Here is a 24508-nt window from a genome sequence, read left to right as displayed (position 1 = left end):
CTCTGAAGCTGAAGCTGCATGTGTGGGGCTATCAGCTGAAGATCAGAGCTGAGAAGGTGCCCTGCCCCTTGAGCCCCTCCACCACCACAGCAGAAGAGCTGGCTGGCAGCTCCCAATCAGGCAGAGTCTAGAACAACAGGTCACTGAAGAATATCACCTCCTCGAAAACATCAATATAAACCGCAAACAACTCCCATAATAATCGCATATCTCACAACAGCCAAGATGTTTGCGCTTTACCTTACTGCTGAGCTTGCTGGGTGAGTGAACAAGAAGTCAGAAGAAAAACAAGAAAAAGCCAACTTACATCAAACTTCTAGAGTCACCAACCTCCGTCCTGACGACAGCGAGGGTAACCCGTTCTGGTACACCTTCAAGGTTCAGTGCACCTCCTGCAGGGAGGTCCATGACAAGCCCGTTGGCGTGAGCCGCTTCGTAAGTTCCCCTCTAAAGACCCGAAGCATTCCCTTGTTGACACATTCACCAGGAAAACAACGAGATGAGCGGCAGCCGTGGTGAGGCCAACTTTGTGTGGAAGTGCAAAAACTGCAAGAGAGAGTCGTCGGCTTCCATCAAGGCTGCCCCCGCCGCTTATGAGCAGACGGAACCTGCCAAGAAGCAAAAGCTTCTCGAGTTTGACTGCAGAGGTTTGGAGTTTGTCGAGTTCCAGCCTGAGGTTAGTCCATATTTAGTATCTTCTCGGTACAGTATACTTGCTGACATCGGATATGTAGGGCTCTTGGCTTGCCGAAGGCATTGACTCCAACACCAAGTTCACTGACATTGACCTGACCGAGGGAGAATGGTTCGATTACGACGAGAAGGCCAACGACGAAGTTAGCATCAAAGAGCTCAAGTGGGAGATCAACCGGGCTTAAATCTGTAAACTCCCTCTCCAAGCATTTCTTGACATAATCCAGTCTAACCCTAACCCTCGATTCGTAAGCTCCTTTGTAATGAACTGTTGATGCGATGTTGTTGATAAAACGGGAGTGAAGGCGGCAGGTGTCAGGGGAAAAAAGTAAAGTGACATTGAAGGGGGCTGCTTGTGTTTTGATATTCCCCTTGGCTTGAGTCCCTTGATGGGTAGATGTCGGTCTTCACCAAAGGCGAACGTTCAACCAACCGGTTGGCCCGTGCTCCAACCTTGGTTTCACGCCGTAAAAATCCAATTGAACAATTTGACTTGCATCTCTCCCACTTCCATCAACCACCGACATCCGACCTGGTGTCCTACGACACGACGGAAATCACGATGAACGGACCATCCTCAACCCAGCTCTCAGCGACGCTGGACTTTCTAACGGACGCCGCCCATCTTCTGGCGACAACAGCGCCAGAGACGTCGGCGTTTCTCATGAACCAGAGAGGCAACCTTATGTTTGAGAACGAACTGCCCCAGTCCGACGTCCATAGACAGCACGTCTGCAGTTGCTGCGGCCACATCATGATTCTTGGTCACGGCAGCACTTTGAAATCTGAACACCAAAAAGCCGTGCGCAAGAGGCTAAGAGCAGGCCAAAAGTTTACGAAAACGCCTGTCCAGGCGAAGCAACAGGATCAAGAGTCGCGCAAAGGACCAGTTAAGCGCATCACATGCGGCCACTGCACAAGGAAAACTGAGATCAAGTTCCCGGCCCCGGCTCCTGTCTCGAGGCGCAGCATCAACCCGAAGACTCAACCACAACAACAAGCGCCAAAGTCAGCAGCAACAGGGCTAAAACCAAGTGCGGCGTCTACCCTGGGGTCTCTTGCTGGGCTTTCCACACACAAGCCAACCCCTTCGTCCAGTGCAAATAGCAAAAAGCGTGCCAAATCCAGGAAAGCCGGACTTCAGGCCTTGCTCGACCAGTCCAATGCCTCCAAAGGCTCGAGGCCTGGTCTTGGACTGAGTCTCGCCGATTTTATGCAGAAATAAAGTTGCTCTCTGATATAGAGACGCATGGGCCACCAATTGTTACCGTATTGGACAGAGAGTTTCCATCAGCTCCTCCCGTCTTGGATCCTGATGGATATTGCCCTGTGATTGGTGGTTTGGGGCAATTGTGAAGTACATAAAACTACTCTGGTTTGACTGGATTGCCGCAAGGAAAATTCCAGGTCACTCGAGCGGTTGATTTCTTCAAAGATTTCCAAGCAGGTACAGTTTTCTGAAAACTCGGACAGGGCTCTTGAAATCGTCAATTCTGAAAACCATCAGATGATTATTTCCGAAGGCAAAACAACGTTCAAGGCTGGAATGTTCCCGAAGCTTTGGGCAGCGGCTCCATTGCACTGGGTACCCAATCTGGGCCAAGTCTGGGGTCAAGCTTATGTCACTTCGTTGGTTGCTTGCTCCACCCTTCCTTGCCAGAATCCCCCGCCAAACCCGATCGCCAATTGCCCCTCCAAAATTTTCTCCAAGGACCCTATAAAAGTCACCGTCTGCTGATCCATCCCAACGGCCGTTTGCGACAATCCACACAGATATACCACCACAACATACACAATGCCCGAGGAAACTTTCACCCCCATCGGCCAGAAGGTCGAGGATATCGCGCCCGCCGCCGCCGACGCCCAGGCCGAGGATGACGAGCCCCGCGGTGTCGAGGAGATTGAGTCTCTCTGCATGAACTGCCACGAGAATGTAAGTTGGAAGCTGTCGCAAACAGTCGCGCCCTTTGAATACCGGCTAACCATGGTTCTCTAGGGAACAACACGTCTTCTCCTTACCCAGATCCCCTATTTCCGCGAAATCATCATCATGTCCTTCTCTTGCGACAAGTGCGGCTTCCAGAACAATGAGATCCAGCCTGCCGGCACCTTCCAGCTCAAGGGTGTCCACGTCGAGCTTCGCCTGACCCAGATAGAGGACTTTGCCCGCCAGGTCGTCAAGTCTGATACCGCCACTGTCAAGTTCATTGAGCTGGACGTTGAGGTTCCCGCCGGCCGCGGTCAGCTTACCAACGTCGAGGGTCTCCTGACCACTATTGTCGAGGACCTCGAGGCTGGCCAGGCGGACCGCAAGGAGCAGGCCCCCGAGGTCTACGAGAAGGTTGAGGAGATCATCCAGAAGGGCCGCAAGATGCTCGCTGGCGAGGCCTTCCCCTTCCGTGTCTCCGTCGACGACCCGGCCGGCAACTCCTTCATCACCCCCGACATGCGCGACGGTGTTGGCAAGTGGGAGAAGCGCGAGTACCTCCGTACCAAGGAGCAGAACGAGGCCCTCGGTCTCACCGACACCAGCAACGAAGGCCTTACCGAGAGCGGCGACATCATCCCCGACACCGTTTACGCTTTCCCCGCCACCTGCCCCGGCTGCATGCACCCTTGCACCACCAACATGAAGATGGTCGACATCCCCCACTTCCGTCAGGTCGTCATCATGAACACCACTTGCGACGACTGCGGCTACAAGTCCAACGACGTCAAGACCGGCGGTGAGGTGCCCGAGAAGGGCAAGAAGGTCACCATCAAGGTCAGGAACTCGGTCGATCTCGCCCGCGACATTCTCAAGAGCGAGTCTTGCTTCCTCGAGTGCCCCGAGCTCAACCTTTCCGTCAACCCCGGCACCCTCGGCGGCCGCTTCACCACGGTGGAGGGTCTTCTCACCCAGGTCCGCGACGACCTCCACAACCAGATCTTCCAGACCGGCCCCGAGGACCCCGCCGCCGTCCACGCTGGCGACTCCCTCCCCGCTGAGGAGAAGGCTCGCTGGGACAAGTTCTTTGGCGACCTCAGCGCCGCCATCAAGGGCGAGCGCGAGTTCACCATTATTCTCACCGACCCCATGGCCAGCTCCTACGTCCAGAGCTTGGCTGACGACCCGGCCCAGCCCGATGAGCAGATGATTGTGGAGGAGTACGAGCGTACCGACGAGGAAGAGGAGGAGCTTGGTCTTAAGGACATGAAGACCGAGAACTACTCCGAAGACCACTAGATCAAGAAGGACCAATCAATGCTTGGTGCTCTTTCTGGGGAGAGGAAGAAATCTTAATGAATCTATACACAGCGACGAAGACGATGTCTCCTTTTTTTGGGTTTCTATGGGTTCTCAAAGAAAAACAACGGGTATGGGTTGGTTGGTTGGACCGGGAGTTTTGAAAGAGAGATGATGCATGCATGATATAGCAGCCGTCAGTCATGTTTTGTCATGAGAAGATACCACGATCGATTTTGCTTTTTTTGTTTGTTTTCTTATTTTCCTTTACATATATTAGGCGCCTCTAAATGGATACATTACCTATATTTACATAGACCCGCGCTTCTTCTGGCTAAACTGGAAACGTTCTCCCTTTCTCAGGTTCAGCTTCTCTGATTTAGTTCAGTTGGGCTTCCATCTTGGTGTGTCTCAGTTACCAAGCTCACCCAAGTACATCATGTGGTTCATAAGAGTCATATGTACGCTAGACACCGGAGGACCAAAGACCACACATAGTCAAGGTCACAGCATGCAGTAGCACAAAGCGTGGCTTAGGCAGATGTCACGGAGAAGACAAGAGTTACGGTGACATTAATGTCGGCCGAAACAGACGTCGTGAAGAGTTGCTTCTCATCTTTGTCTCGACTCTAGTTACTAGTTGCTTCTCAACACTCCTAATAAAAAGTCCGAGTGGGTGATATATTTACTTCATTGAGCGAAACCTTTGATTGTACGGTTGAGATGCTGGGGGGAGGAAACAAAAGTACAGATCGGAGCGATTGTTGTGAAGAAGTCCAAGATCATGCAATGGAATGCATTTGCTTGGCTTCCCTCGGTCTGTAATTTTGAACGGGTAAAGTAGAACTAGAGTGGGAATGTTAGTGCAGATGCTTGATAGTCCCTTTTGCAGCGCTACATAAGTAGTCATGGGGGTTAAGCGCTAACAGACACTAGCAGACTGAACATTTAGCGTCTGTCCCATCACCACGATTTGAACTCAAGAAGACGCGTGACATTTGGCTGTATCGTCAAGAGTCGTGATGGGATCGCAAATTCGCAATACATAGGGCGCACAACGACTCGACGACCAATCACACGTGTAACTAACGTCGTGGTTAGCATGAAATCCTGCGCTACACTGATGCGAGAGGTTTCCATCCAAGAGCCCGAGCGAGATGGATGAATGGGAGGCTCGGAGGCTCTCGAGATAAGGGCACCACCACCACCACCACCGTTTGGTAGATGTACCTAGACATGGTTTGAAAACTTGATGTTTCGTCGTTCCGTTGCAAAAAGCGCTTTCGTGGATTAGTTTACCTACCTTAGCTACCTAGCGTCCTCAGTCCCACTTATAGTTGGTTAGCTCAACTTCTTCTGCGACTTTTTTAGTCAGTCAATCTGAGAGACGAGGGGTGGTTCCTGTCTTGAGCTTAGGTTATAGGCTGATGAGGTATTATCAAGTCCAATTGACTGACTGACCGACATGTCAGAAAGAAAATGGAACTCGTGTTTACGTGTAACGACCCAAACCCAAACCCCCTTAAGAGATCAGCAAAGCAGCCAAGGCCATTTGAGGATGGAGGCAGGCAGTGCGGAGATTGCGTCTTTTTGCCCCAAAGAGTGAAAGGGAACTGAATAAGTATCACCTTGTTTTATTTGTCGGTGTTGTTATTGTTGTTGTGCACTCTTGACCTGTCTCGACACTACACTAGGTAGGTAGCCATCGTGATAAAAGTCCCGAAGGAGATATCAGGTAAAGGAAGCTGATTACGGTAAGTATGTGTTAAGTAGGTAATAAACAGCCGAGATCCGATACGGCACTCTTTGATGAATGTAGGAAACACAAAGCAAGAAGCTGTGTTCATTGACTCGAATGAAATGTGCACGACGATGCAGCAGCACCTACCGTTGGCGACCGGGGCAACCGTCATGCTGATGAATGTCGGTCGGGTACTCTAACAAACAACAGCGGTGATGGATGTATTCTCCTCTCCGCCGCTTTCTGATTGGCTGGTTACACCTTGTCGTCAATTAAAACAAGACTTTGAAAAGATTACCCACTTCGTCCCCCCGTCTTTTTTGGGGGGGTTTGGTTCTGCTTCAATGACCGTTCGATTGTGATCTCGTTGTTGGCAGTCGACATGGGTTGATGTTGGTCTCTCAACTTGAAGTTCAACATACAACGAACTTTGTTTCTGGACATGGAATTGGATCTTCGATTCGCCTCTCTCCTACCGCTACCTTCTTTGTTTGATCGGTTGACGGTTTCGACAAGTAAAGAACCGACGGGAGTTAACAGACCAAAGCAGACACCTATAACAGGGGGGTTAAAGATAGATAGTCTTAACAATGCTCTGGCTCAGAGGGGCAACTGGTAGTTCAAGCCCGCAACACCTTAACAAATTCGCAATCAGATCTGCTGCATTGATGTCAGACACGGTTCCCTGTCAGTTTCCCCAACCTTCTACTTAGTTACATTCTCTCTTCCCTTTTTCTTTTTCTTTTCCGACTGACTCTGTGACTTTGCGGACTTTAACTCTTCCAACACTTGCCATCTCTATCTTTCCCCACCGCTAGAGGTAACTCTTCGCCAATCATCGTCTTTTTTCCAGCATTCCTCTCGTAAAAAGAAGACAGCTCATACTCTCTGCATCCGTTAACTCCAAAAAGTCAACACTATTTGACGACGCGTTACTAAGCAACCACCAAGATACTCTGTCCGGTGTTTAACAGTCTTCTCTCCATCTCCACACACATTACTACCACTTTTGCGTACTCTCTGAGGTTGCTTCAAACCATCCCTCCCTCCCTCCCTTAAGTCCTCAATCGGGTATTGGGCAAGATAAACAAACAACACGCGACACTGCTCACAATTGCGCTTCAATACAAAGAAGTCTGCATCACCCCCAGTTGAACCTGTCAAACGATCCCAGGCTCTTTGGTGGTTAGCTCTTCCAGCTTTGACAAATCACACCTCAGTTCAAAGCCAACAAGTAACCTGGGTCTTTCAGCAACCTGTCTACATCCTGACCAACACTCTAGCTGATTGGATCCTCCCTGGTGTCCCCGGTTTTCTCTGGCTCCAGAGGTAATACCGTCCTGTGCTCGTCTTGTGTTGGTGGTTATTGTCGACAAAGGACAACGATTGCCACTTTCTTCCTTCCTAAAGTCTCTTCTTTGCAACCAGGTAATAAACAACCCTTCATCAAGTTTCATCCCTGGCCTCGAGTTTCACTTATACCTACACTATCTGTTACCGGACTCTGGCGTGACTATAGCGCCGGCTGCATCCACTTGCTCCATTTATCAGTGTCCCCCTTCTTCACCTTCTCTTGCTTTCTAATCTTTCTGTTGCCGTTCCTTCCATCCCATCTTTTTACTGGCCACCCGGCCAACCGGACCACATTCACCCAGCACTCGCCTCCCGCACAAACACCACAACCTTATAGATCTCTTGGCATCTCGGCCCTTCGCTGCCGGCCGTGTTATTTTTTCCCCCTTCACCTTAAGACTCAAGGCAACTGCGTGGAGTATTTCTCTCCACAACCAAAGCACAACTCCCGCTCTTCAACCTCTCCACCACCTTTCCTGACAACGCCTCACCTGCAGATCATGGCGGACATGGTTGACACAAGCCAGCCCGAGCAAGAGGCTGGAAAGCCCATGGCTGTTCAAGACAAGTCAGAGCCAGATGTCGTCGTAGTCGACAGTGACAGCGATGCCGAGGTTGAACCTCAAGGCACAGTTGCCCAACTTTCTCAAGCCAAATCTCCCAAAAAAGAGATTTCCAACTCCGAGGCAGAGACAGACGGCAGTGTCAGTGGCAAGGAGAGCGAAAAGTGAGTTGATGATAATTCTTCAGAACTCGAACCGAGGCGGCATTGTCTCTGCCGCTCGAGTTCTTTGCAAGATCCACCCAAAGTACCAACAAACGCTCTTCTTCTTCCCGTTCCGTCTCCCAAAGTCGACTCTTCCCCTCCAAACATTGGACTCCTTTGCGCCTTCAACCAACTACAGTCGACGGTTGGGTCTACCAACTGTCAACATATCAGCTTGGCTAACATGGATTATCTAATTAGGGCTGCTAATACTGTTCTTGCACCTTTGCAAACCTCAAGGCAAGTTCACTAAGTACACCTTACTCACATACCTTTCATTCCCTCCCCCACTTCTGCCTCAGAATTCATAGGGTCGCGTGGAGGGGTCCTACCGCACCCGGTAGCAGCAAAGACATCATATACCTTCACGTGGTTGGCCCTCAAACGGGCAAAAGTCTGCCTGTTGGCAATTACAATTACCGTTGGTTGTCAGACCCTTCCCTTGTTGATGGCAACCTAAGAGAGTCACACAATGCCTTTTTACGGCCATTTCGTGTGCGATCTCATAGGCTTCATAGTCATCAGTCCCTGCCCGCTCACATTATACACATGGACATCTCATTCATTTGTTGCCTTCATTCACTTGTATACCCTTCACGCGCATTGTCATCGTTATCGCAACACACTATTCTTCATCATGGGCAGGTCGAGGCGTTTTCGCAGTTGGTCCGTGATGTTCCCTCGGCTTCTAAAGACAAGCCCTCTTTACAACTATATTAAGCCCCTCTCGAACCAGGAACAACCTACTAACTCCTTCTATAGCGCTGACGACAATACCACAAAAGACGCCGAAATGGAACCAAATCCTTCCGACACGGCGGCAACTCACGATTACCTTGATGACGACGACAACAATGATCTCACACCCCCTCCCGAGAGCCCTACCCCGCCCCCGAGTCACTTCGAGGACACAGTCAGCCATTCCTCTGAGCCGCCTGTCGGCGCTGAGGATGAGATAGTGGTCAACAACGCACGCGCCGTCGAGTCGCCCGCACCAGCTGACCAGGAAGATGTCGAGATGGCGGACAGTGAGGAGAAGCCGCGCAGGTTGGTCGTGCTCAGCTCTAAGCGAAAGCGAGCAGGCACCGGCGAGAACGTTCGTGACGACATGTCAGAATCCCCGACGGCCGAGGAGTGGAAGCCACGCAAACCTCGTAGTGGACCCAAGAAGACGCACGGAGTCGGCAATGTCAAAAGTGTCAAGCTCGGTTACTGGAGGGATTCGATCGCGGAGGACAAGAGGGATGCTCACTCCGTCATAGGCTTCATCGACGTCCGGGACAGGTTGCGGACCAAGATCGAGACTGTGTCCAGGGACGGCCGTAGCCTCATTCATCGCTATCCGCTCCCACCTGGCCCTGGCGGTAGCTGGGTTACTTTTGATAAGATTGTTTTCGATCCTCACCTGGTCAACCTCGACCACTTCCAGGTCAAGGAGTACGTCAAGGTTCGGTACGAGCAGATGCAGAGCAACCACCCGGACGTCAACTCACAAGAGGCGATGCTCGAAGCTGTCCAGCAGGCCATAGCCAGAGTGACCGCCAACCCACCGCCCGAAACCAACGCTTTACCCGCTATCGCGTACGGCCCTGATATTCCAGAGCATGCCCTCACGAGGCCTGAGCCCAAGAGACGCAAGGTTATTAGCGCTGCACCTGTCGAGGACGTTCTTGCCGCCGTCGACTTGAGTGGTCGCCCGTCGCGAGTCGTGGTCGGCACCTGGAAACACTCGAGTGAAGCTAATCGGAAGGATCGGCACGCCGTCCAGGGTGTTTTAGCTCAGAACGAGAATTTCCGGTGCAAGATTGTCAACCAAAACCCTGACGGTAAGGAGGTCGGTGGAAACTTTCCGCTTGGCGCCGGTCAGATCTGGTGCCAGTGGGAGGATGTTGACTTCCTCGATCACCTGAAGGGCATGAGCAGGCCGCAAATCAAGGAGTACGTACGCGTCCGCCAGCGCATGATGGATATAGGCGAGCTTCCGGAGGACAGGGACAAGAACGACCAGCTGGCAGTGGAAGAGGCCCTCCGGCGTTACGCCCAGGGCTTGTCGAAGGATGAGCCCATGACCATTGACCTTGACTCTTCGCCCGCTTTGCCCATGAGAGGTACCCGTCAGCAGCAGCAGCAGGAGCGGGCCACAAACGGCAACATGAATGGTGGCTACGAAGAGATGGAGGACATCTCAAGACCCGCCAGTGTCCCGCCGCCTCAACACCACGAGAACAACTTCCGCCCCATCCGCCAGAGCACCCGCGCCCCCCGCCACTCCCTCCCGGATGTCCAGCTCCGAGCCGCTAATCGTGGCCCACAGACACAAACCGTCGTCGACCGCCTGGAACGCACCAATAGCATCGCCCAGCGCGAGATCGCCCGCGTCGAAGCCAGCCAGATGCGCGCCGACCAACGCGCCGCCAACCGCGGCTTCCACACCCCAGCCATCCAGCCGTATCCCATGCACCCTCCACCCCCCTCATCCCATTCACAACATCAACAACATCATCAGCAGCAGCAGCAGCATCTTCCCCCCTACGGCGGCGGCGGTAGACCCTCCTCACGCGCAGCTTCCGCAGTTCCCTCCCGCAACGGCACCCCTACTACCTCTTATCCCCCCGGCGGCGGCGGCCACCATCAAGGTCACCAGAAAAACCCTCAACAAGGTCCTAACGGCAGCGGCCCATACGGAGGAGGAGGAACATCAGGATCATCGGACCGCAAATCCTTGTTTGACGATAACATCCAGCGCCTGAACCGGGTCTGGGCCGCGCAGGAGGCCAACAGGATCAAGTTCTCGCAGGCGGCGGGCGAGACGGTGCCGGGCATCAATGATGCCAAGATTTATGCGGGGATCAAGTATGAGCGCAAATCGTCGGGTCCGTTTGAGGGCAAGTTGGTTAGTCAGGGGACGATTATCAATATTGATGGGGAGGATTATGTGGAGTATCGGGTTTTGACGAAGCCGAGCTTTTTCTAAATTTGGGGAGGGGGGGGGGTACCTCTGGGGGTGGGTGGGTTGGAGAGAAGGGAAAAGAGAGAGAAAGATGGGGGAGGGGAGGAAGAGGGGGGGATGGAAAGCAGGAGGGTAGGGGGGGGGAATCGAACCTCGACTTGGGAGTGTGTGAGTGAGTGAGTGATGTTGAGAATAATCAGGAGCTTCAGTTTGTTTTTCAGTGAGCTGGAGCGTGGAAGATGGGGAAAGGAAAATTCAGGGGATGGATTCGCGGAGATGGAGAAGACGAAGGAGGGTGGAAAGAGAGATTTCGTCGATGAAAAGATTCTGCTTCGGCTGGACGAGCATGGAGAGAGAGATTGGTTGGGTCAACCATGCTGTCTACCTAGGCTTTGTCGCTCAGGCAGGAAGTCGGCCGCAAACTCGTGGATATCCTCCGTGTTCACCACAACAAGAAGAAGAAGAAGAAGAAGAAGAAGCGCGATCATCTCACCAGGGCCGCGAGAGCGAGTGCAAGGCTACACCACCTATAACACCAGTGGATAGCTTTTTTTTTCCCCCTTGCGTTCGCGGATGGCTGGTTAGTCTGTCACTGCATGGAAAGAGAAAAAAGTCACTGGGTTTTTTCCGTGCGCCAAATACCACCAACAATCATCTCAATGGGTTATGGTTATGGAGGGAAAAGTTGATCCGCACCAACATAGATAGGTTAGCATGGTCAGTCAGGTAGTATTTTATCTCGTCTTCCCTTATCTTTCTATTTCATCTTCTCCTTTCTTTTTCTTTCCCCGTTATGTTCTTTTTATGTTTCTTTCATCATTAAAGGTTGCGTTCGTTTCACAATACCCGTTTCCTTTCATCATTTGAGTTGCGCTGTTTGCGTTTTCCCATTCCCTATGCCTGTTTTTTTTCCCCTCCGTTCTACTCATCATCGTCATCATTCGTCATCTAATTACTGGATCACTATTCCAGGTAGCGTTTGCATTCTTTCCATCTTCAGATCTTCAGATCAAAAAAAAGTTTGGTTCGGTCGGGTCAGGTTATGACGGTCAAGTCAGGTCAGGCGCTTATAAACATCATCGTTTTGATCGATTTTTTTTTTTTTTTTTTTTTTTTTTTTTTTTTTTTTTTTTTTTTTTGATATGCAGAAAAGTTTTGCTTTCGTTGTATGTAGTAGCTGTCTCCGTTCAGTTCAGTTTCGGGGATGGAACGCTGAAAAAAAGGGAGAAAAGGGAAGGGAACACGATGGGGGAAAAAAACGAGTGTGAGGGAAGTAGAATGAGGGAAGATAAAAGGGGGGGATGAGGTAGCTTGACAAGTGGGTAGCATTTCAAGGAGTTTGTGAAGGGGTGAAGAAGGCTCCGTTCGATATTAGATCAAAATGATGAGATTGCGCGATATGCTTCTGGAGCTTCGTGAGATTATGTATGCTTCTTAATGAACTTTCGTGTTTGTTGTGAGTCTATAAAAGGTTTGTTTCGGACAATCAGTCGGAGGCTTCGATTCTTCCGCTAATGGGGTTTTCGACATGGACCTGTCTGTCATTCTAGCTTTTCTCTAATGCTTTGCCTGCCTAATTCGGGTATAGTCCTTCTATGATACAGCACTTTGCAACAACCTCGAGGCGAGTAACTCGAACTCAACCTCAATCAATCCACCACGATCATCCTCTATTCCCCCCTAAGTTTAGTTCCCCCTACCTCGCCCTCCCCTTCCACCCCTTCCACCACCCCTTCCTCCTCCCCTCCCTCTACTTCCCCTACCATTATTGTTCCCCGATTTCTTCCCTCCTCCTCCTCCACCACCACCACCGCCCCTTCTCGGTCCTCCACTCACCCTCATGTCATAATTCCTAAACAACTCCTCTTTCGCAAACCCGCCCTGCGCAAACCTCATATAGTTGATCACCCCATGATCATTCACCGCAAGTAAAACATTTCTGTACCCATGTTTCAAGCGAGCATAAAGCCTTGCCGGGCCTCCCGCAAGCCATTCCGCCTTAGGGAGATCGGCAGGCGCGGAGGCGAGCAGACTAGAGATCTCGGAGAGGGTGGGGATGGATGTGTCCTTTGCGGAGATGACGCTGATGTAAAAGTCCGGGGGCGGGGGGCGGGTGCGAGTGAATTTCGTGGAGGCTTTGAAGATGTGGTAGTGGATTTTGTAGGGTGAGTTCGAGTCGGAATCGTAACCATCAGACTCTGGAGATTGGGGCTTCTGAGGCTGGTTGTCGGCGGTGGAAGAGGCGCTACTGCTCGTGCTCGAGGGGCGGAGAGAGAGGTAGTTGTAGATGGTGTTGTAAGAGCGGTAGAAGCCCGGCGGGACGAGAGGGCCGTAAGGCGGGGGATCGGTGGGGGAAGATTTCGATTGGGGTAGGCAGGAGATGAGCCATTCTGTGACAGATTTGGGCTTGGATGCTGGTTGTGTTGTTGTCGTAAGTTGAGTGTCGTCCTGGACAGGAAGAGGGTTGGTCGGTGCCCGGATGACGTTGTAGCCTGCTCGCTTCAGGTGGCTGAAGACTTGGAATTTTTGCAAGCTAACTTTGCCTCTTTCTCCGTCTTCGCCGATGAGCAGAGCGTAGGCTGCTTGGAGGGACAATGGCAAGCCGTATTTGTACTCGTCATCCTCGTCCTCCTCCTCGTCCTCCTCGGTTTGTTCTCCTTCTCCCTTGGCAGAAGTAGTAGCAGCCGCAGTCGGCACCGATCCATCAGCAGGAAAAACCTCCTCGATCCCTCTCGTGGGCCACCACAGATCCAAACTCCCTCTCTCCACCAGATACAGCGCCTCCTCAGGTAACAACCACTCCCTTCCCCTCGCCGGCCTATCCTTGGGCAAGCCCGTGACCGCCCTGCCGAGACTCTGGCTAGCCACATTAGTATGTTCCAAAAGGACCACGCGATCTCGCACATGCAGCGGTGGTAGTTTCCTGTCCTTTTCCTCCTCATCCTCCTCCCCCCTCCCTCTTTTCCCCTCTTTGACTTCTGCTGCTCCCAATCCTCCGGCCAGTCCTTCCACCAGTCAGGAAAATACCAGCCCCTGCACCACCCCGAGGCCGACTTGGTATTATGCACGCGGGTATAACTCAGAACATCGCGCATAGCGTCGCGACTGGCGTCGAGCGCGGATGCTTGCGCGCGCGTGCCGTGCGACTCAAAGTCCTTTTCGCCCTTGCGGATGGTTTGCGCGCTAATGTTTTTGGTCTTGGAGTAGGTGGAGGCAAAAAGGCGGAAGTCGGCAGTGGGCGCGTCTTCGGCTTCTTCGACTTCGTCCATCATGGTGGCAGCATCTCCGGTCGCGTTGTTGGTGGTGGTGGTGGAGGGAGGAGGGACGAGGGAGGGGTTATCTTCTAGGTCGTCGTCTAGAGGCATCTTGGCTGTGGTTTTGTGTATAGTTTATTGGTTGGTGATGGTGCTCTGCTGGGTAAGGTTGTCAACTTAAATTTTTTCTAATTTTTTCTTTTCAGGCTGGTGAAAATGTGTCAGTCGTATGTGTTGTCAAAGTGAGGAAGTTTTGAATGAGAAAGGCACAAGTGAAGAAGTTCTGCATAAGTCGAAAAATAAAGTGGATCCGTTAGTTGACTTGTGAAACTTAGCTACTCCATAGCTGCCTGCCACGTACTCCACGTCGTAGTGTACATAAAGAGCTAAGCGCAGCTTAACCTTCCAACAAGCTCACTAGGCAAGGTGGCCGAGTGGTTAAGGCGTTGTGTTTAGGTTATCTAATGATTAACTTGAAACCGCAATGGGAAACCTCGCGAGTTCGAATCTCGTCCTTGTCAACGCAAATATTTTTTTTGCTGGTCTTTCCTTGCATTGTCTATGGTATTTCTCGCTGGTCACTGTACCTCCTTTTTGTCAAACGTATGTTCGTGGATCCACCGCAAAGCCTCAATGATGTCATATTCAAGGAAGGGTCTGTGTCTGTTTCATCAACTCTCTTCATTCCGCTACCTGAACGCCTTCCAACACCATACGCCCATGAAGTTATCTGATGTGACTGGCTGGCTTGCCATTGCTTGCCTCTGAAACTAATAAGCGTAGACATCCGCCAGACGTCTCATTGACAGCCTCCATGATTATCAAAAGACTCGTATATCCCTTTGACAACAATGCCACCGTTGTGTTCCCACCCACTTTATAAGAAGTAGAAAATTGTCACCCTAGTCATTGTGTTCTTTGTCCCTTTATTGACCTGCCGTTCTAGCCCCGGTATATCCTCCGATTAAGTCATCATAACAGAAAACCCCAAGAACCTCCGCAACATGTTACCGAGCAACGCCCCGAAAGCACCCGCCTGAGTTGCCCCTTCCAACATACGTAACAGTTGTGTGAATATAAACAAACCCACAAGTATGCCGAATCTGATACCAGCCTGTCGGTGGAAGATGTCCCAAATGAGAACCTTCATTGTTCGTCGCGGCTCAACAATAGCAGTGCTCTTCATGGCACTCCGTAGTCTCCCGAGGTGCCGCTCGAAGAGTCGCCGCGGACCGTGGAGTACTTCCATCACGTATTTATTTGATCGTACCCTGTGCTAGTGGGCTATCGACCCTAGTCAAGGTCACGGCCGTACAGCATGATGAATGTGTGTGAAAGCACTCTTTTCAACGCCACGTTGGCTGTTCGACCCCAAATTTCCCGGTGTTTGTCGGGCGGCCTCCTCTCTTCTCGATGGACAGGGTGTTCTACTCTGACCCTAGATTCCGTGGACGGCGTTATCGCACCGACAACATGCCAGTTGCCGGTCATCGGGTTCCATTCACTCGATCAGCATCTTCTTCACTCCTCCCACCTCGCAAAGCCCGAGATGCCGTATTGCATCTCGCTCGTTGGATCGGACAATGACTCGGTCCGGGAGCATCGGATTGTTTGGGTCGACCTTGGATGCATCCTTTGCTGCTTGCTCAATCGCGTCCATTTCATCCCTACACGCTTGCTGGTCCATTGGGCAGATAACGATCGGTTGTCGTAGAGTAATGTCCCTTGCAGAGTTCATGTGTGCCTGTGGAAGTATAAGTGACCGATCTGTCTGGTGTTTAAGGAATTGCTCAACTCACTTTTATACTCAAAAAGAACTCAATCTTGTACAATGTTGATGACGTCGTAAAGCTCGTAACTTCGTACATGGGAAACCCGGGTTTTCCGCGCTTGACAATGCCGTCGGGGTCTCGTAGATCTCGCGCCGGAAAGACAAGCCCCAAGTTCGTGACATAGCCGGTCTCGGTCAACTTGACCCCTACTGGTTGTGTGTGCTTTGCAATCTTGTTGATTTTCTTGGTTGGCTCGTCGCCCTCGGGGTTGAATGTGATTTCCTCCTCGATGGCCAACGTTATCTTATTTATCGTAACCTTTTTTGCCTTGTTCATCATGTCCGGATTTGGGGCCAGCTTGATAAAGACTGTTATTGGATCTAATGGCCCATAGCTCCATTTTGGTAGTGAGATGCCCAAGGTCACGATGCTATCCGCCGTGACAACCTTGCTTTCGGGCCGGTTGTACATTCCAAAAGTCGAAAGGGTATCGTATCGCTGTATTGGTATGGGGAAGGTGTATCTGTTTTGTGTGCTTTGGCCTTGTTGGACAGTAACCACGAGCTCGTAGTATGTTTCGGCGATTCGGCTGGGCAGTTGCAAGCTCGCAGGCGGAATTCGACGATTTATTTCTTCTCCTCCCCGGCCATAGGGTATAAATATCTGGAACGGCAGGTCCATTGCTATTACGCTCTCCGCCTCTTTCCCCGATACACACCGGAATAGCAGCACCTCTTTGCCCACCAGGTCCACGGTTTCGCGTCGCGGTGTGCCGAGATGTCGTTTCGCCATGCTCTCGGCAGCAGGGTGTATGGTTTCTCGTCGCTGGAGGCAGATGCGCACCATGGATACGCTGACGGGTGCGGAAAAGCCGGCGCTTGGTCGGATCTCGACTTTCCCTACTATTCTTGGCTATGAGAGCGCAAGTTAGCATCGGCGACGTCCGCGCAAACGAGAAGAAAACTCACCAACGTGGCAGAGATACCGGGGTAGCCCACCAGAAAGCTGCTGTTGGGTGGTCCCGATATCCTCACCGTGGCCGGAGCATATTGGGCAACTAATGCATTCATGGTGCCGTTAGCGCCGGGTGCGAAGTTGTTCGAAATAGGTTCGTCGTGTTGACAGTGAGGATATGGTCGAAGATGACGAGCGGATCATGAACGTGTTGTAGAGACCGGCTTCGCCGTGCCACAACTGGGCAGTCGACGGAGTCGTGAATGAGGGGCTTGGTGCGTAGCGCTTGGAACGAAGGTCACACTTCTGGCCCCTGGCGATCGCGAATGTTTGTATCGATAAGGCTGGGGTTCACTTGCAGGGTTACTGCATCCCATCCGGGGTTATCGAAGGCAAATGCAAGGCCGCAATTGATGCGCGTTGTCGCTGTGGTGCAGCTGTGCGTAGGCAGTTTCGTCGCTTATGCTTTGGCAAGGGGAAAGAGGCGTCGTGAAATTGGTGAGACGGACAGAACAGACTAGTTGGACAAGTATCGTGGGCTTAACATTCCTCGACTAGTGAGCGGAAGGTGAAGGCTACACTCAACAACTGTTTGTTGACCGCAAGCCTAGGTAGGTAGACTAAAGAAACCTAGTTCGACTAGATGGCCAAGCGGTACGCTCGCACAACCGCCGTCGTTGGCGCAGCGTTTGCTCACGTTAGGGCGCGGGAAAGCCCTCTGCTGTCCGTGGGGGCCGAAGAGAAGTGGTCGTCGTCCAAGTTGAGGGCAAATGTGAGGGCCCTATGACGGGATCGATATAGTCAGTCAGCTTCGAAGACGGGTCGCCTTGTCCGTCAACAGTGTATGGGGGGGCCAATCGCGGCAGGAGGTCGTATTAGCTAGGTAGGTATCGGAACGGCAAAACACCACGTCAGATGATGGACGCTGTCGATTGATAAGTGAATTCCCGGGCTGGAGGGTTGCCCGTAGGAGGGAGGGGAAAAGGATAGGTGTGACAAGATGCGAGCGCCAAGGACAGTCGCGGCTAGAAGAAAAGAGCTTTGCGAATGACTGACAAGCTCAATTCTCAACTTTTCGGTCAGGGTACGACGTCAAGAGCCGTTAGCCGGATATGACCAGGACCAAGTGTGGATCTGAAGAGAGAGTAGTGTAGGTAGAGGGAGGAAAGCTGAAGGAAGAAAGTGCCTGGTCCTCGGAACGTCACCGAGGATTATCCCCAACCTCAAGGGCCCCCTTCCTTGGGCGGTGGGGAACGCGGATGGCGGTCACTAACCGAACATGTGCAAGGCTGCACTGTTACAGCGTTAGCATCCTTCAGCTTTCTTTCCTTGGTGACCAGGGGAACAGTCAAAGTGGAGAAGTGGAAGTTGAGGTGAGCTCCGACTGACATGATGAGCGTCCATCTGAACTTTTTCGATTCTCTTCAAGATCAAGATAGCACTCGATTACCCCATCTCGGTTCTTCAACCCGGATTCTCACATGTCCAACCTTGGAACTTGTTACTCATTCATTGCCAGACTTCCACTCTAAAACTTGACCACAGTACCTAGTATAATCCCCATCAATCCGGGAAATTCAACCATGATGATGATCAGACCATCAGTTCGGTGCCTGGCCATGACGTCCTTGATCCCTTTGCGCATCCAGACCAGTATTTCCGCTTGAGTAGTGAGACAATGGGCCATGATAGACTGAAACAAGTGCAGGGAGAGTTGGTCAGATTGTTTATGCCTCTTTCAGCAGGCAGCGGCATGGCAAGCAAGGGCCAAGGGGCCAGGCGGCCGATAGGGCTGGCTGGTATGGTCAAAGCTTCCAGCTGCTGCATGCAAAGCCCAGGGAAATCAGATCAATCAGATCCCGCCCAGGTCCAGCCCCCCACCGCCCAACCACAAGCGCTTGGCGTCGGCAGGCTTCCACTTGTGGTGCAGTGCCGCAGGCAATTCTGTTCCGCAGTAGGTAGCAACTGCACGTCACACAACAATTAACCAAACATCACACACGGGAACCTCAAATCGCTACTGATCAAAGAGAAAAAGATCTACACCCAGCCAACATGTCTGTCACACTCCACACAACACTCGGCCATCTCAAAATCGAAATCTTTTGCGAAAGCGTCCCCAAAACAGCAGAAGTACGTCCCTTTCCCTTTCCCTCTCCACTCACGCGCAAAGGCACTCACAAGCTAACCCTCTCCTCTCCAATTCGCAGAACTTCCTAGCCCTCTGCGCCTCCGGCTACTACAACGCTTCCCCCTTCCACCGTATGATCCCTTCCTTCATGGTGCAAACCGGGGCACCCGCCAACCCTTCCCCGCCCGAGAACCCCAAGGGCGGCCGGTCCATTTACGGCCCGACCTTCGAAGACGAGATCCGGCCAGTGCTGCGACACAACGAGCGGGGCATCGTCAGCATGGCCAACAAGGGGCCCAACACCAACGGATCCCAATTCTTCATCTTGTTCGACAAGGCCCCGCATCTGGACGGGCTGAACACGGTGTTCGGGAAGCTGATTGGAGACGAGAGCTTGCAGACGCTGGCAAAGCTGGAGGGATTGGAGGTGGACAAGAAGAATCGGATCAAGGAGGAGGTGAGAATCGAGACGGTTACGGTGCATGCTAACCCGCTGGCCAAGTGAAGAGACGGAAAATTGGGAATGGAGATGGTGGAGATTGGGATGAAGACACGCCGGGCCAGCCAGTCGACTGGCTTACAACAACTATCCGAGACTGAGAGGGAGGCAGGATTTGGGCCGGATTCGAGAAGCAATCGAGTACCGACATACTACACGACGTGCCGCTCACAGAAGCGAACGAGACGGGGCAGGAAATTCAAGCGGACAGCAACCGAATTCGGAAACCAAACGGCGAAAACGCTCTTGCGCAACCGCATACACCACACCATCACACCAACCCTCATTGACCTCTTACACCCGGACACTGATACATCCCTCAACATCTGTTGTCTACTCGCGCTGTCTGATCTCCCCACGCCGCGCCATGTATCGAAAGTGTTGTACCGTCACAAGAGAGCAAGCAGCGGAGGACCACTACGCGCGTGCGGTGTGCGAAGTGCTGACCTTTTTACACAGGCGGCACGCTCTTGGTCTGCGTATCAGTGCCGCAACACTTTGAACTGCGAGCCTGGAGTCTTACTGGGTAGAAATTGATGACGACCGGACAACGTTCATCTCGCACCACAGCTCCTCTTACTCTCACCTTCTCTCTGGCTCTCCCATCGGACTATCAATCAACCGGCGAGGAAGGGTGGTTGTGTAACATTCCAACGTCAGCCGTCGTGGTTTTGTTTGGTATCGGAGGCCTCTGTTATGGCTATGCCTCTATACGACCACGATGCGGCTGGTGGCTTCAGTTGTGGATGAACTTGCGACGATGAAAGTTATGACGAACAACTTCTTGATACGGTTATATACGATCTAAGCTGTGCTATGCCTTGCTATGCTATGCTAAGCTATGCTACACAAAGCAATAGACTTGATGATTTTCAGAAGAGCTAGAAGGACTAGGAGTGCTAGAAGGGATCAATAGTTGCACCAAAGGCACACCACATAGACAAATTGTATAGCTACCTAGTGAGGAATACTTGATCACAATTCCCTGAACAAGTAGCAAATGATAGAAGGGTCAAATAGTGAATGAAGTGTGATCACCACACAAAACCCGAATTTCCATCCATCCATAAAATCTAAATAAGATGGATAGTACACACACAGGAACCGAACCAGAACCAGAAACAAGAGTAGAGAGTATATGTAGCATTCACCACACTCCAAGTAGGTGAACAAGAAAAGTGATAAAAGAGAATAAAGTAATAAAAGAGAAATAAGGAAAGTGAGTGTATCGTTCAGACAAGTAATCAGATGACCGATCCTTCTCTTCTTCTACTACCTTACACGGTTATGTACTACTGTATCCCTTTTCTTGCTGCAAGCCGTGTCCGACCGACCAACTCCTCATGCACCGGCACCGATTTAACCACCCAACGACATCATCATTTTTTTTTTCTCTCTTTGTTTTCTCTTCCAATGAAATCCTCTAACGTAACATATGCCTACGACTATCTTTCCCCGCCGTCGTTATTTTTCTCTTTGCTGCCTTGGTTTTTTTCTGCTCTATCACCTGAAATTATCAAGCCATAAAAAGCAAATCATGCCAATGTAACAGCAACAACAAAAAGAAAAAAAAGACCATCAATTTCTTAAACCCGACTGCTGCTCTTGACGCGTGGGTGTCGTCTGAGTCTGCGTATTATTGGTATACGGCCATCCAGGTAGATTTGCTCTAAACACGTCCGAAGGGGATGCCATCCTAGGAGGAGGAGGCACCGGCATCTGCTGAGTGGGACTGAGAGAGTTCCGTTGCTGCTGCTGCTGCTGCTGCTGCTGCTGGTGGTGGTGGGTTCGGTGATGTTGGTTTTCATGATGATGGTGAGGTTGATAAGACTGATGATGAGAAGGAGGAGGAGGAGTTCCCGGAGAAATGTGACGAGGCTGATGAGAATTCCTTAATGGAGAAGGAGACAAAATGGAAGGAGGCTGGTGATGATGGGGAGAAGAAGAAGAAGCATAAGGAGCATAGGAAGCGGCGGAAGCGGCAGAAGCAACAGACGATGAAGAGTTACGATCTCCGGGATTCTAGCCCTTCCTCCGCCTCTTCGGATCGCGCCCAGGGCTTTCCAAATCGTTCTTGTTAATCTCCTCCGTTGCAGCCGAGGGGGAGGGGGTGTTGACAGGGGAGTTGTGCTCGAATATCCTTCCCGAGTCGAACCCGCCGCCGGGAACGGAGAGGCCGCCAGTGTTGGATGTGCCGGCTGTTGTGGCAGTACCACCATTGGGAGTGGGAGTGGCGCCGGTGTGAGTAGGGTTCGTCAGATCGAAGCCGTCGTCGAGATTGAAGTTGAAGTCGCTAGTGCCGTCGCCGGTTCCGTTGGCGCCGGGTAGCCCGGAGAATTCGTAGGCAGGATCGGAAAAGGCGTTGTCGTTAAGGTATTGCTCAATGTCAGTGCTGTCAAAGTAGCCGGCGGCGCTGTTAGGGTTGCCGTGCTCGTCGAGACCGGGGATGCGACCGGAGGGGCTCAACGGACCGAGCAAGCTCGTAAGTCGATCGATCTGGCTGGCTTGTTCCTCCTGGAGCCGTTGAAGGGCGTCTAGCTCCTCGTGGGAGTAGCTGGGGAATGGTGGCGGCGGCGGCATGGAGCCGAGGGCAGGAGAAAGCGCGTTGGGTGCAGTGTGGTTGGGGACGACAGGGGTAGGAGGAGCGGCAGCAGCAGCAGTGGTAACAGGTACCGTGGGAATAGTGGAAACTGGCGGCATCGTAGCCGTTGGGGTAGGTACCGTAGGGCTTGGGGCCGGTGACGAACTGTTAGTCGAGGGAAGGTTTCCGGCCATGATGCTGAGCATTTTGTTGCGCTGGTCGTTGCTCAGGGCATTCACATGCGTCTTGGTCGCCATATCTGGTAGATCAACACCTCCCGAGGCGCTCACAGCATTCGTGTCCTGAATGAGCTTCATCATCCCCTCCTGAGGGTTGTTTTGTAGCTCATTCTTCATGAATGTAGAAGATGGGCTGTCTCCGGGGGTTGTGTCGAAGAGTTCTGTGACGGAGCCCATCTGCTGCGCTTGATATTGGGGATGTACCGGGGCAGGAGAGGCTGATGAGGCAAGCGAGTGCATCTTGGCTACACCCTGCTGGGGGATAGGGGGCAGGAGACGCTGTTGACGCTTCGGTGTTCCCATGGACGTGTTGTTGTGGACCTGATGGTTGACGAAGCCGCCGAGGTCAACCACATTTGCCTGGGGCATTTGATTCTGATTGTGAACCTGAGCGTTAGGAATTATGCTTGCCAAGAGATCCTGCACGCTCTGCGTCCCTCCTTGCTCCTCCAGCGATTTTCGGAATACGTTGGCAAGAAAGTTAAGAATGGCGTTAATCGAATTCTCGTGACGTTCATGCTGGTTCTGAAACGTGAGGGCCTGTTGGAATAAGGTCGTATGTTCAGCTCGAATCTTTTGTAGCAAGCTGGAGATGGCAACCTGTTGCTGTTGTAGCCGATCTAGTTGAGACTTGACTGCTACCAGGTCCTTCTTGTGTAACGGGCCAACCTCACCAGCACCCGTAGAACCACGTCCGACTTGGGCTGACGAGTAATTCTGACCAGCGTATGGGTCTTCGCCACCGGCATCCTCCTCGCTATCCGCCTCTCCCTCGGCCTTGGGCGTAGTTTTGTTTGGCTTGTTTCCCTTTCCTCCACTCTTGGGTTTGTTGATCAGCCAGAGAAGGTTGGGGTGACCGCGCCTAAAGTAAGGATTGTAATATTCGCTTGGGCTCTTGTTCTTTCTTTCAGATGCCTTCATCGAGTTATCCGAAAGGCCTACTCGCTTATGGAAGCCATACATGTTGAGCTGCCGCACAAAGGAGGCATAGTTGTTGTGTTTGAAAAGCTCCGGGATGAGGGTCTTGGCGAACTCATCTTCATCAAGGACGATGAAAGAGTCACCCTTATCAGACCAGCGAATGAGATCCGTGTTCCTGGACTCATCCAAGAAGCTGAGCACATAACAAGGTTAGTATACTGTGTATATATACTTTTGAATCATATGGGTTAGGGTAATAACAAACACACCTGCTCAGTTTCTGGACGAAAGGCGGGATCTGCTTTCTCTTGGCCTGCGCTTCCCGCTTGGCACGCTGCGCCATCTCTTCGAGGCGCTCAATGTTGTCGTGCTCATCCATTGGAGGCACGTTATGCCCCAGGGGATAGGCAGCATCGTCACTAAATGAGACCCAGGTGTCGGCCGTCCCGTTGAACTGATTGGTAGTGACAAGGGCCCGACTTGGCGGGCGCCGCGCGAGGGCAGTGGAAGGTGCTGGAATAGGCTGCGGAAACGGTGCTTGCGTGGAGATCATTCCAAAAGAGTTGAGAGGTGCCGCTGCTGCGTCTGGGGGATTATTCCACCGGAACACCTGATCCGCTGGAGCGGGAGTGAACTGTTGCGGCATCTGCTGAAGAGGAAGGGGCACAACAGGCGAGGCGCCCGGGGCCGGTCTCTTTCTCGGGTTAGGAGAAGACATGGCGGCGTAAGACGGAAGCATGCGCTCGAGATGGTACGACGAGACGGTTTACTAGGAAAGCCACTACGGCGCAAAAATAGTTGATGTTGAAAGGCGCGGTAGACGATGGGGCTGCCTACTAACGACTTGTCGATGTAGGATATTGGTCTGGTCTCTCGTGATATCGGGCGTACAAGCTGGGCGATACTGTCCAAAAGTTGTACGTATCGTGGGTATCGACAGGAAAACCAGACCAACAGATACGATCGCGGGGAAGCGGAGTGTTAAGGGGTCCTGCTCAGACTGGAGAAGGATAAGAAGAGATGGGAGATTGTTGGTCCCAGGGAAGCACACAGAACGATGGAGGCGTTATATACCCTGCAGTGGTTTTGAGATGTCGCGATCAAAGGATACCAAAGACTCTCAGCCTCTTTCTGGGGGGGAAGGGCGAAAGTGTAAGCGAATCTGCGTCTGGTAACGATCAGAAGTGGTGGTTGACGACCGACAAGGACGCCGTGAAGGAGGCTGTTTGTCGCACGTCGATTCTCTTTCAAGCCCCCACCGGAGTGCAGGAAATGGCCTGGGATAATTGACGATTGTTTCTGACAGAGCAGCACTGCAGGCGTAGACAGTACAATGGTCCAATGAGCGCGGGTCTTGTTTCTTGTTGTCGAGGTCCTCGCTGGAGATTTTTGATGATTTGTTGGATTTTTGTTTTTTTTTTTGTTTTT

General features: G+C 52.0%; 9 protein-coding genes and 1 non-coding gene across 10 annotated transcripts; 7 read left to right on the top strand and 3 right to left on the bottom strand.

Moving 5' to 3' along the window:
- Positions 1-24: 24 nt before the first annotated feature.
- On the top strand, positions 25-1187 carry B0T23DRAFT_383002 (uncharacterized protein). Its single transcript, XM_062837373.1, has 5 exons — positions 25-260; positions 321-435; positions 488-676; positions 735-882; positions 947-1187. Exons 1-4 carry the CDS (start codon positions 226-228, stop codon positions 876-878), a joined length of 483 nt encoding a protein of 160 aa, XP_062692203.1. The 5' UTR covers positions 25-225; the 3' UTR covers positions 879-882; positions 947-1187.
- A 68-nt stretch (positions 1188-1255) lies between these two features.
- B0T23DRAFT_318053 (uncharacterized protein) lies at positions 1256-1918 on the top strand (the record flags this gene model as incomplete). The annotated part of the gene is made up of 1 exon (XM_062835049.1): positions 1256-1918. One exon carries the CDS (start codon positions 1256-1258, stop codon positions 1916-1918), a length of 663 nt encoding a protein of 220 aa, XP_062692202.1.
- A 315-nt stretch (positions 1919-2233) lies between these two features.
- B0T23DRAFT_175148 (ZPR1 zinc-finger domain-containing protein) lies at positions 2234-4026 on the top strand. Its single transcript, XM_062832980.1, has 2 exons — positions 2234-2626; positions 2690-4026. Exons 1-2 carry the CDS (start codon positions 2489-2491, stop codon positions 3917-3919), a joined length of 1368 nt encoding a protein of 455 aa, XP_062692201.1. The 5' UTR covers positions 2234-2488; the 3' UTR covers positions 3920-4026.
- A 3081-nt stretch (positions 4027-7107) lies between these two features.
- Positions 7108-10753, top strand: B0T23DRAFT_360916 (uncharacterized protein; the record flags this gene model as incomplete). The annotated part of the gene is made up of 3 exons (XM_062836270.1): positions 7108-7740; positions 7981-8019; positions 8542-10753. The coding sequence occupies exons 1-3, from the start codon at positions 7514-7516 to the stop codon at positions 10751-10753; spliced, it is 2478 nt and encodes an 825-aa protein (XP_062692200.1). The 5' UTR covers positions 7108-7513.
- Positions 10754-10869: 116 nt separating this feature from the next.
- B0T23DRAFT_382993 (uncharacterized protein) lies at positions 10870-11819 on the top strand. The gene has a single exon (XM_062837372.1). It carries the CDS (start codon positions 10992-10994, stop codon positions 11457-11459), a length of 468 nt encoding a protein of 155 aa, XP_062692199.1. The 5' UTR covers positions 10870-10991; the 3' UTR covers positions 11460-11819.
- A 503-nt stretch (positions 11820-12322) lies between these two features.
- Positions 12323-14094, bottom strand: B0T23DRAFT_444201 (uncharacterized protein; the record flags this gene model as incomplete). The annotated part of the gene is made up of 3 exons (XM_062840888.1): positions 12323-12399; positions 12493-13589; positions 13634-14094. The coding sequence occupies 3 exons, from the start codon at positions 14092-14094 to the stop codon at positions 12323-12325; spliced, it is 1635 nt and encodes a 544-aa protein (XP_062692198.1).
- A 309-nt stretch (positions 14095-14403) lies between these two features.
- On the top strand, positions 14404-14504 carry B0T23DRAFT_t252. The gene has a single exon. It is a non-coding gene; the product is annotated as a tRNA-Leu (tRNA).
- Positions 14505-15484: 980 nt separating this feature from the next.
- Positions 15485-16825, bottom strand: B0T23DRAFT_318963 (uncharacterized protein; the record flags this gene model as incomplete). Its single annotated transcript, XM_062835098.1, has 3 exons — positions 15485-15727; positions 15783-16667; positions 16724-16825. The coding sequence occupies 3 exons, from the start codon at positions 16823-16825 to the stop codon at positions 15485-15487; spliced, it is 1230 nt and encodes a 409-aa protein (XP_062692197.1).
- Positions 16826-18607: 1782 nt separating this feature from the next.
- B0T23DRAFT_175107 (putative peptidylprolyl isomerase-like protein) lies at positions 18608-19379 on the top strand. The gene is made up of 2 exons (XM_062832979.1): positions 18608-18842; positions 18920-19379. The coding sequence occupies exons 1-2, from the start codon at positions 18765-18767 to the stop codon at positions 19343-19345; spliced, it is 504 nt and encodes a 167-aa protein (XP_062692196.1). The 5' UTR covers positions 18608-18764; the 3' UTR covers positions 19346-19379.
- Positions 19380-21254: 1875 nt separating this feature from the next.
- Positions 21255-23959, bottom strand: B0T23DRAFT_175092 (uncharacterized protein). The gene is made up of 2 exons (XM_062832978.1): positions 23350-23959; positions 21255-23273 (listed from the first exon to the last, which is right to left on the bottom strand). Exons 1-2 carry the CDS (start codon positions 23817-23819, stop codon positions 21362-21364), a joined length of 2382 nt encoding a protein of 793 aa, XP_062692195.1. The 5' UTR covers positions 23820-23959; the 3' UTR covers positions 21255-21361.
- Between the last annotated feature and the right edge of the window lie 549 nt (positions 23960-24508).

Source organism: Neurospora hispaniola (genome assembly GCF_033458365.1).
Source record: "Neurospora hispaniola strain FGSC 10403 chromosome Unknown B0T23scaffold_5, whole genome shotgun sequence".
Lineage (NCBI taxonomy): Eukaryota > Fungi > Ascomycota > Sordariomycetes > Sordariales > Sordariaceae > Neurospora > Neurospora hispaniola.
The sequence above is the reverse complement of the archived record's forward strand: the minus strand, read 5'-3'. Positions and strand labels throughout refer to the sequence as shown.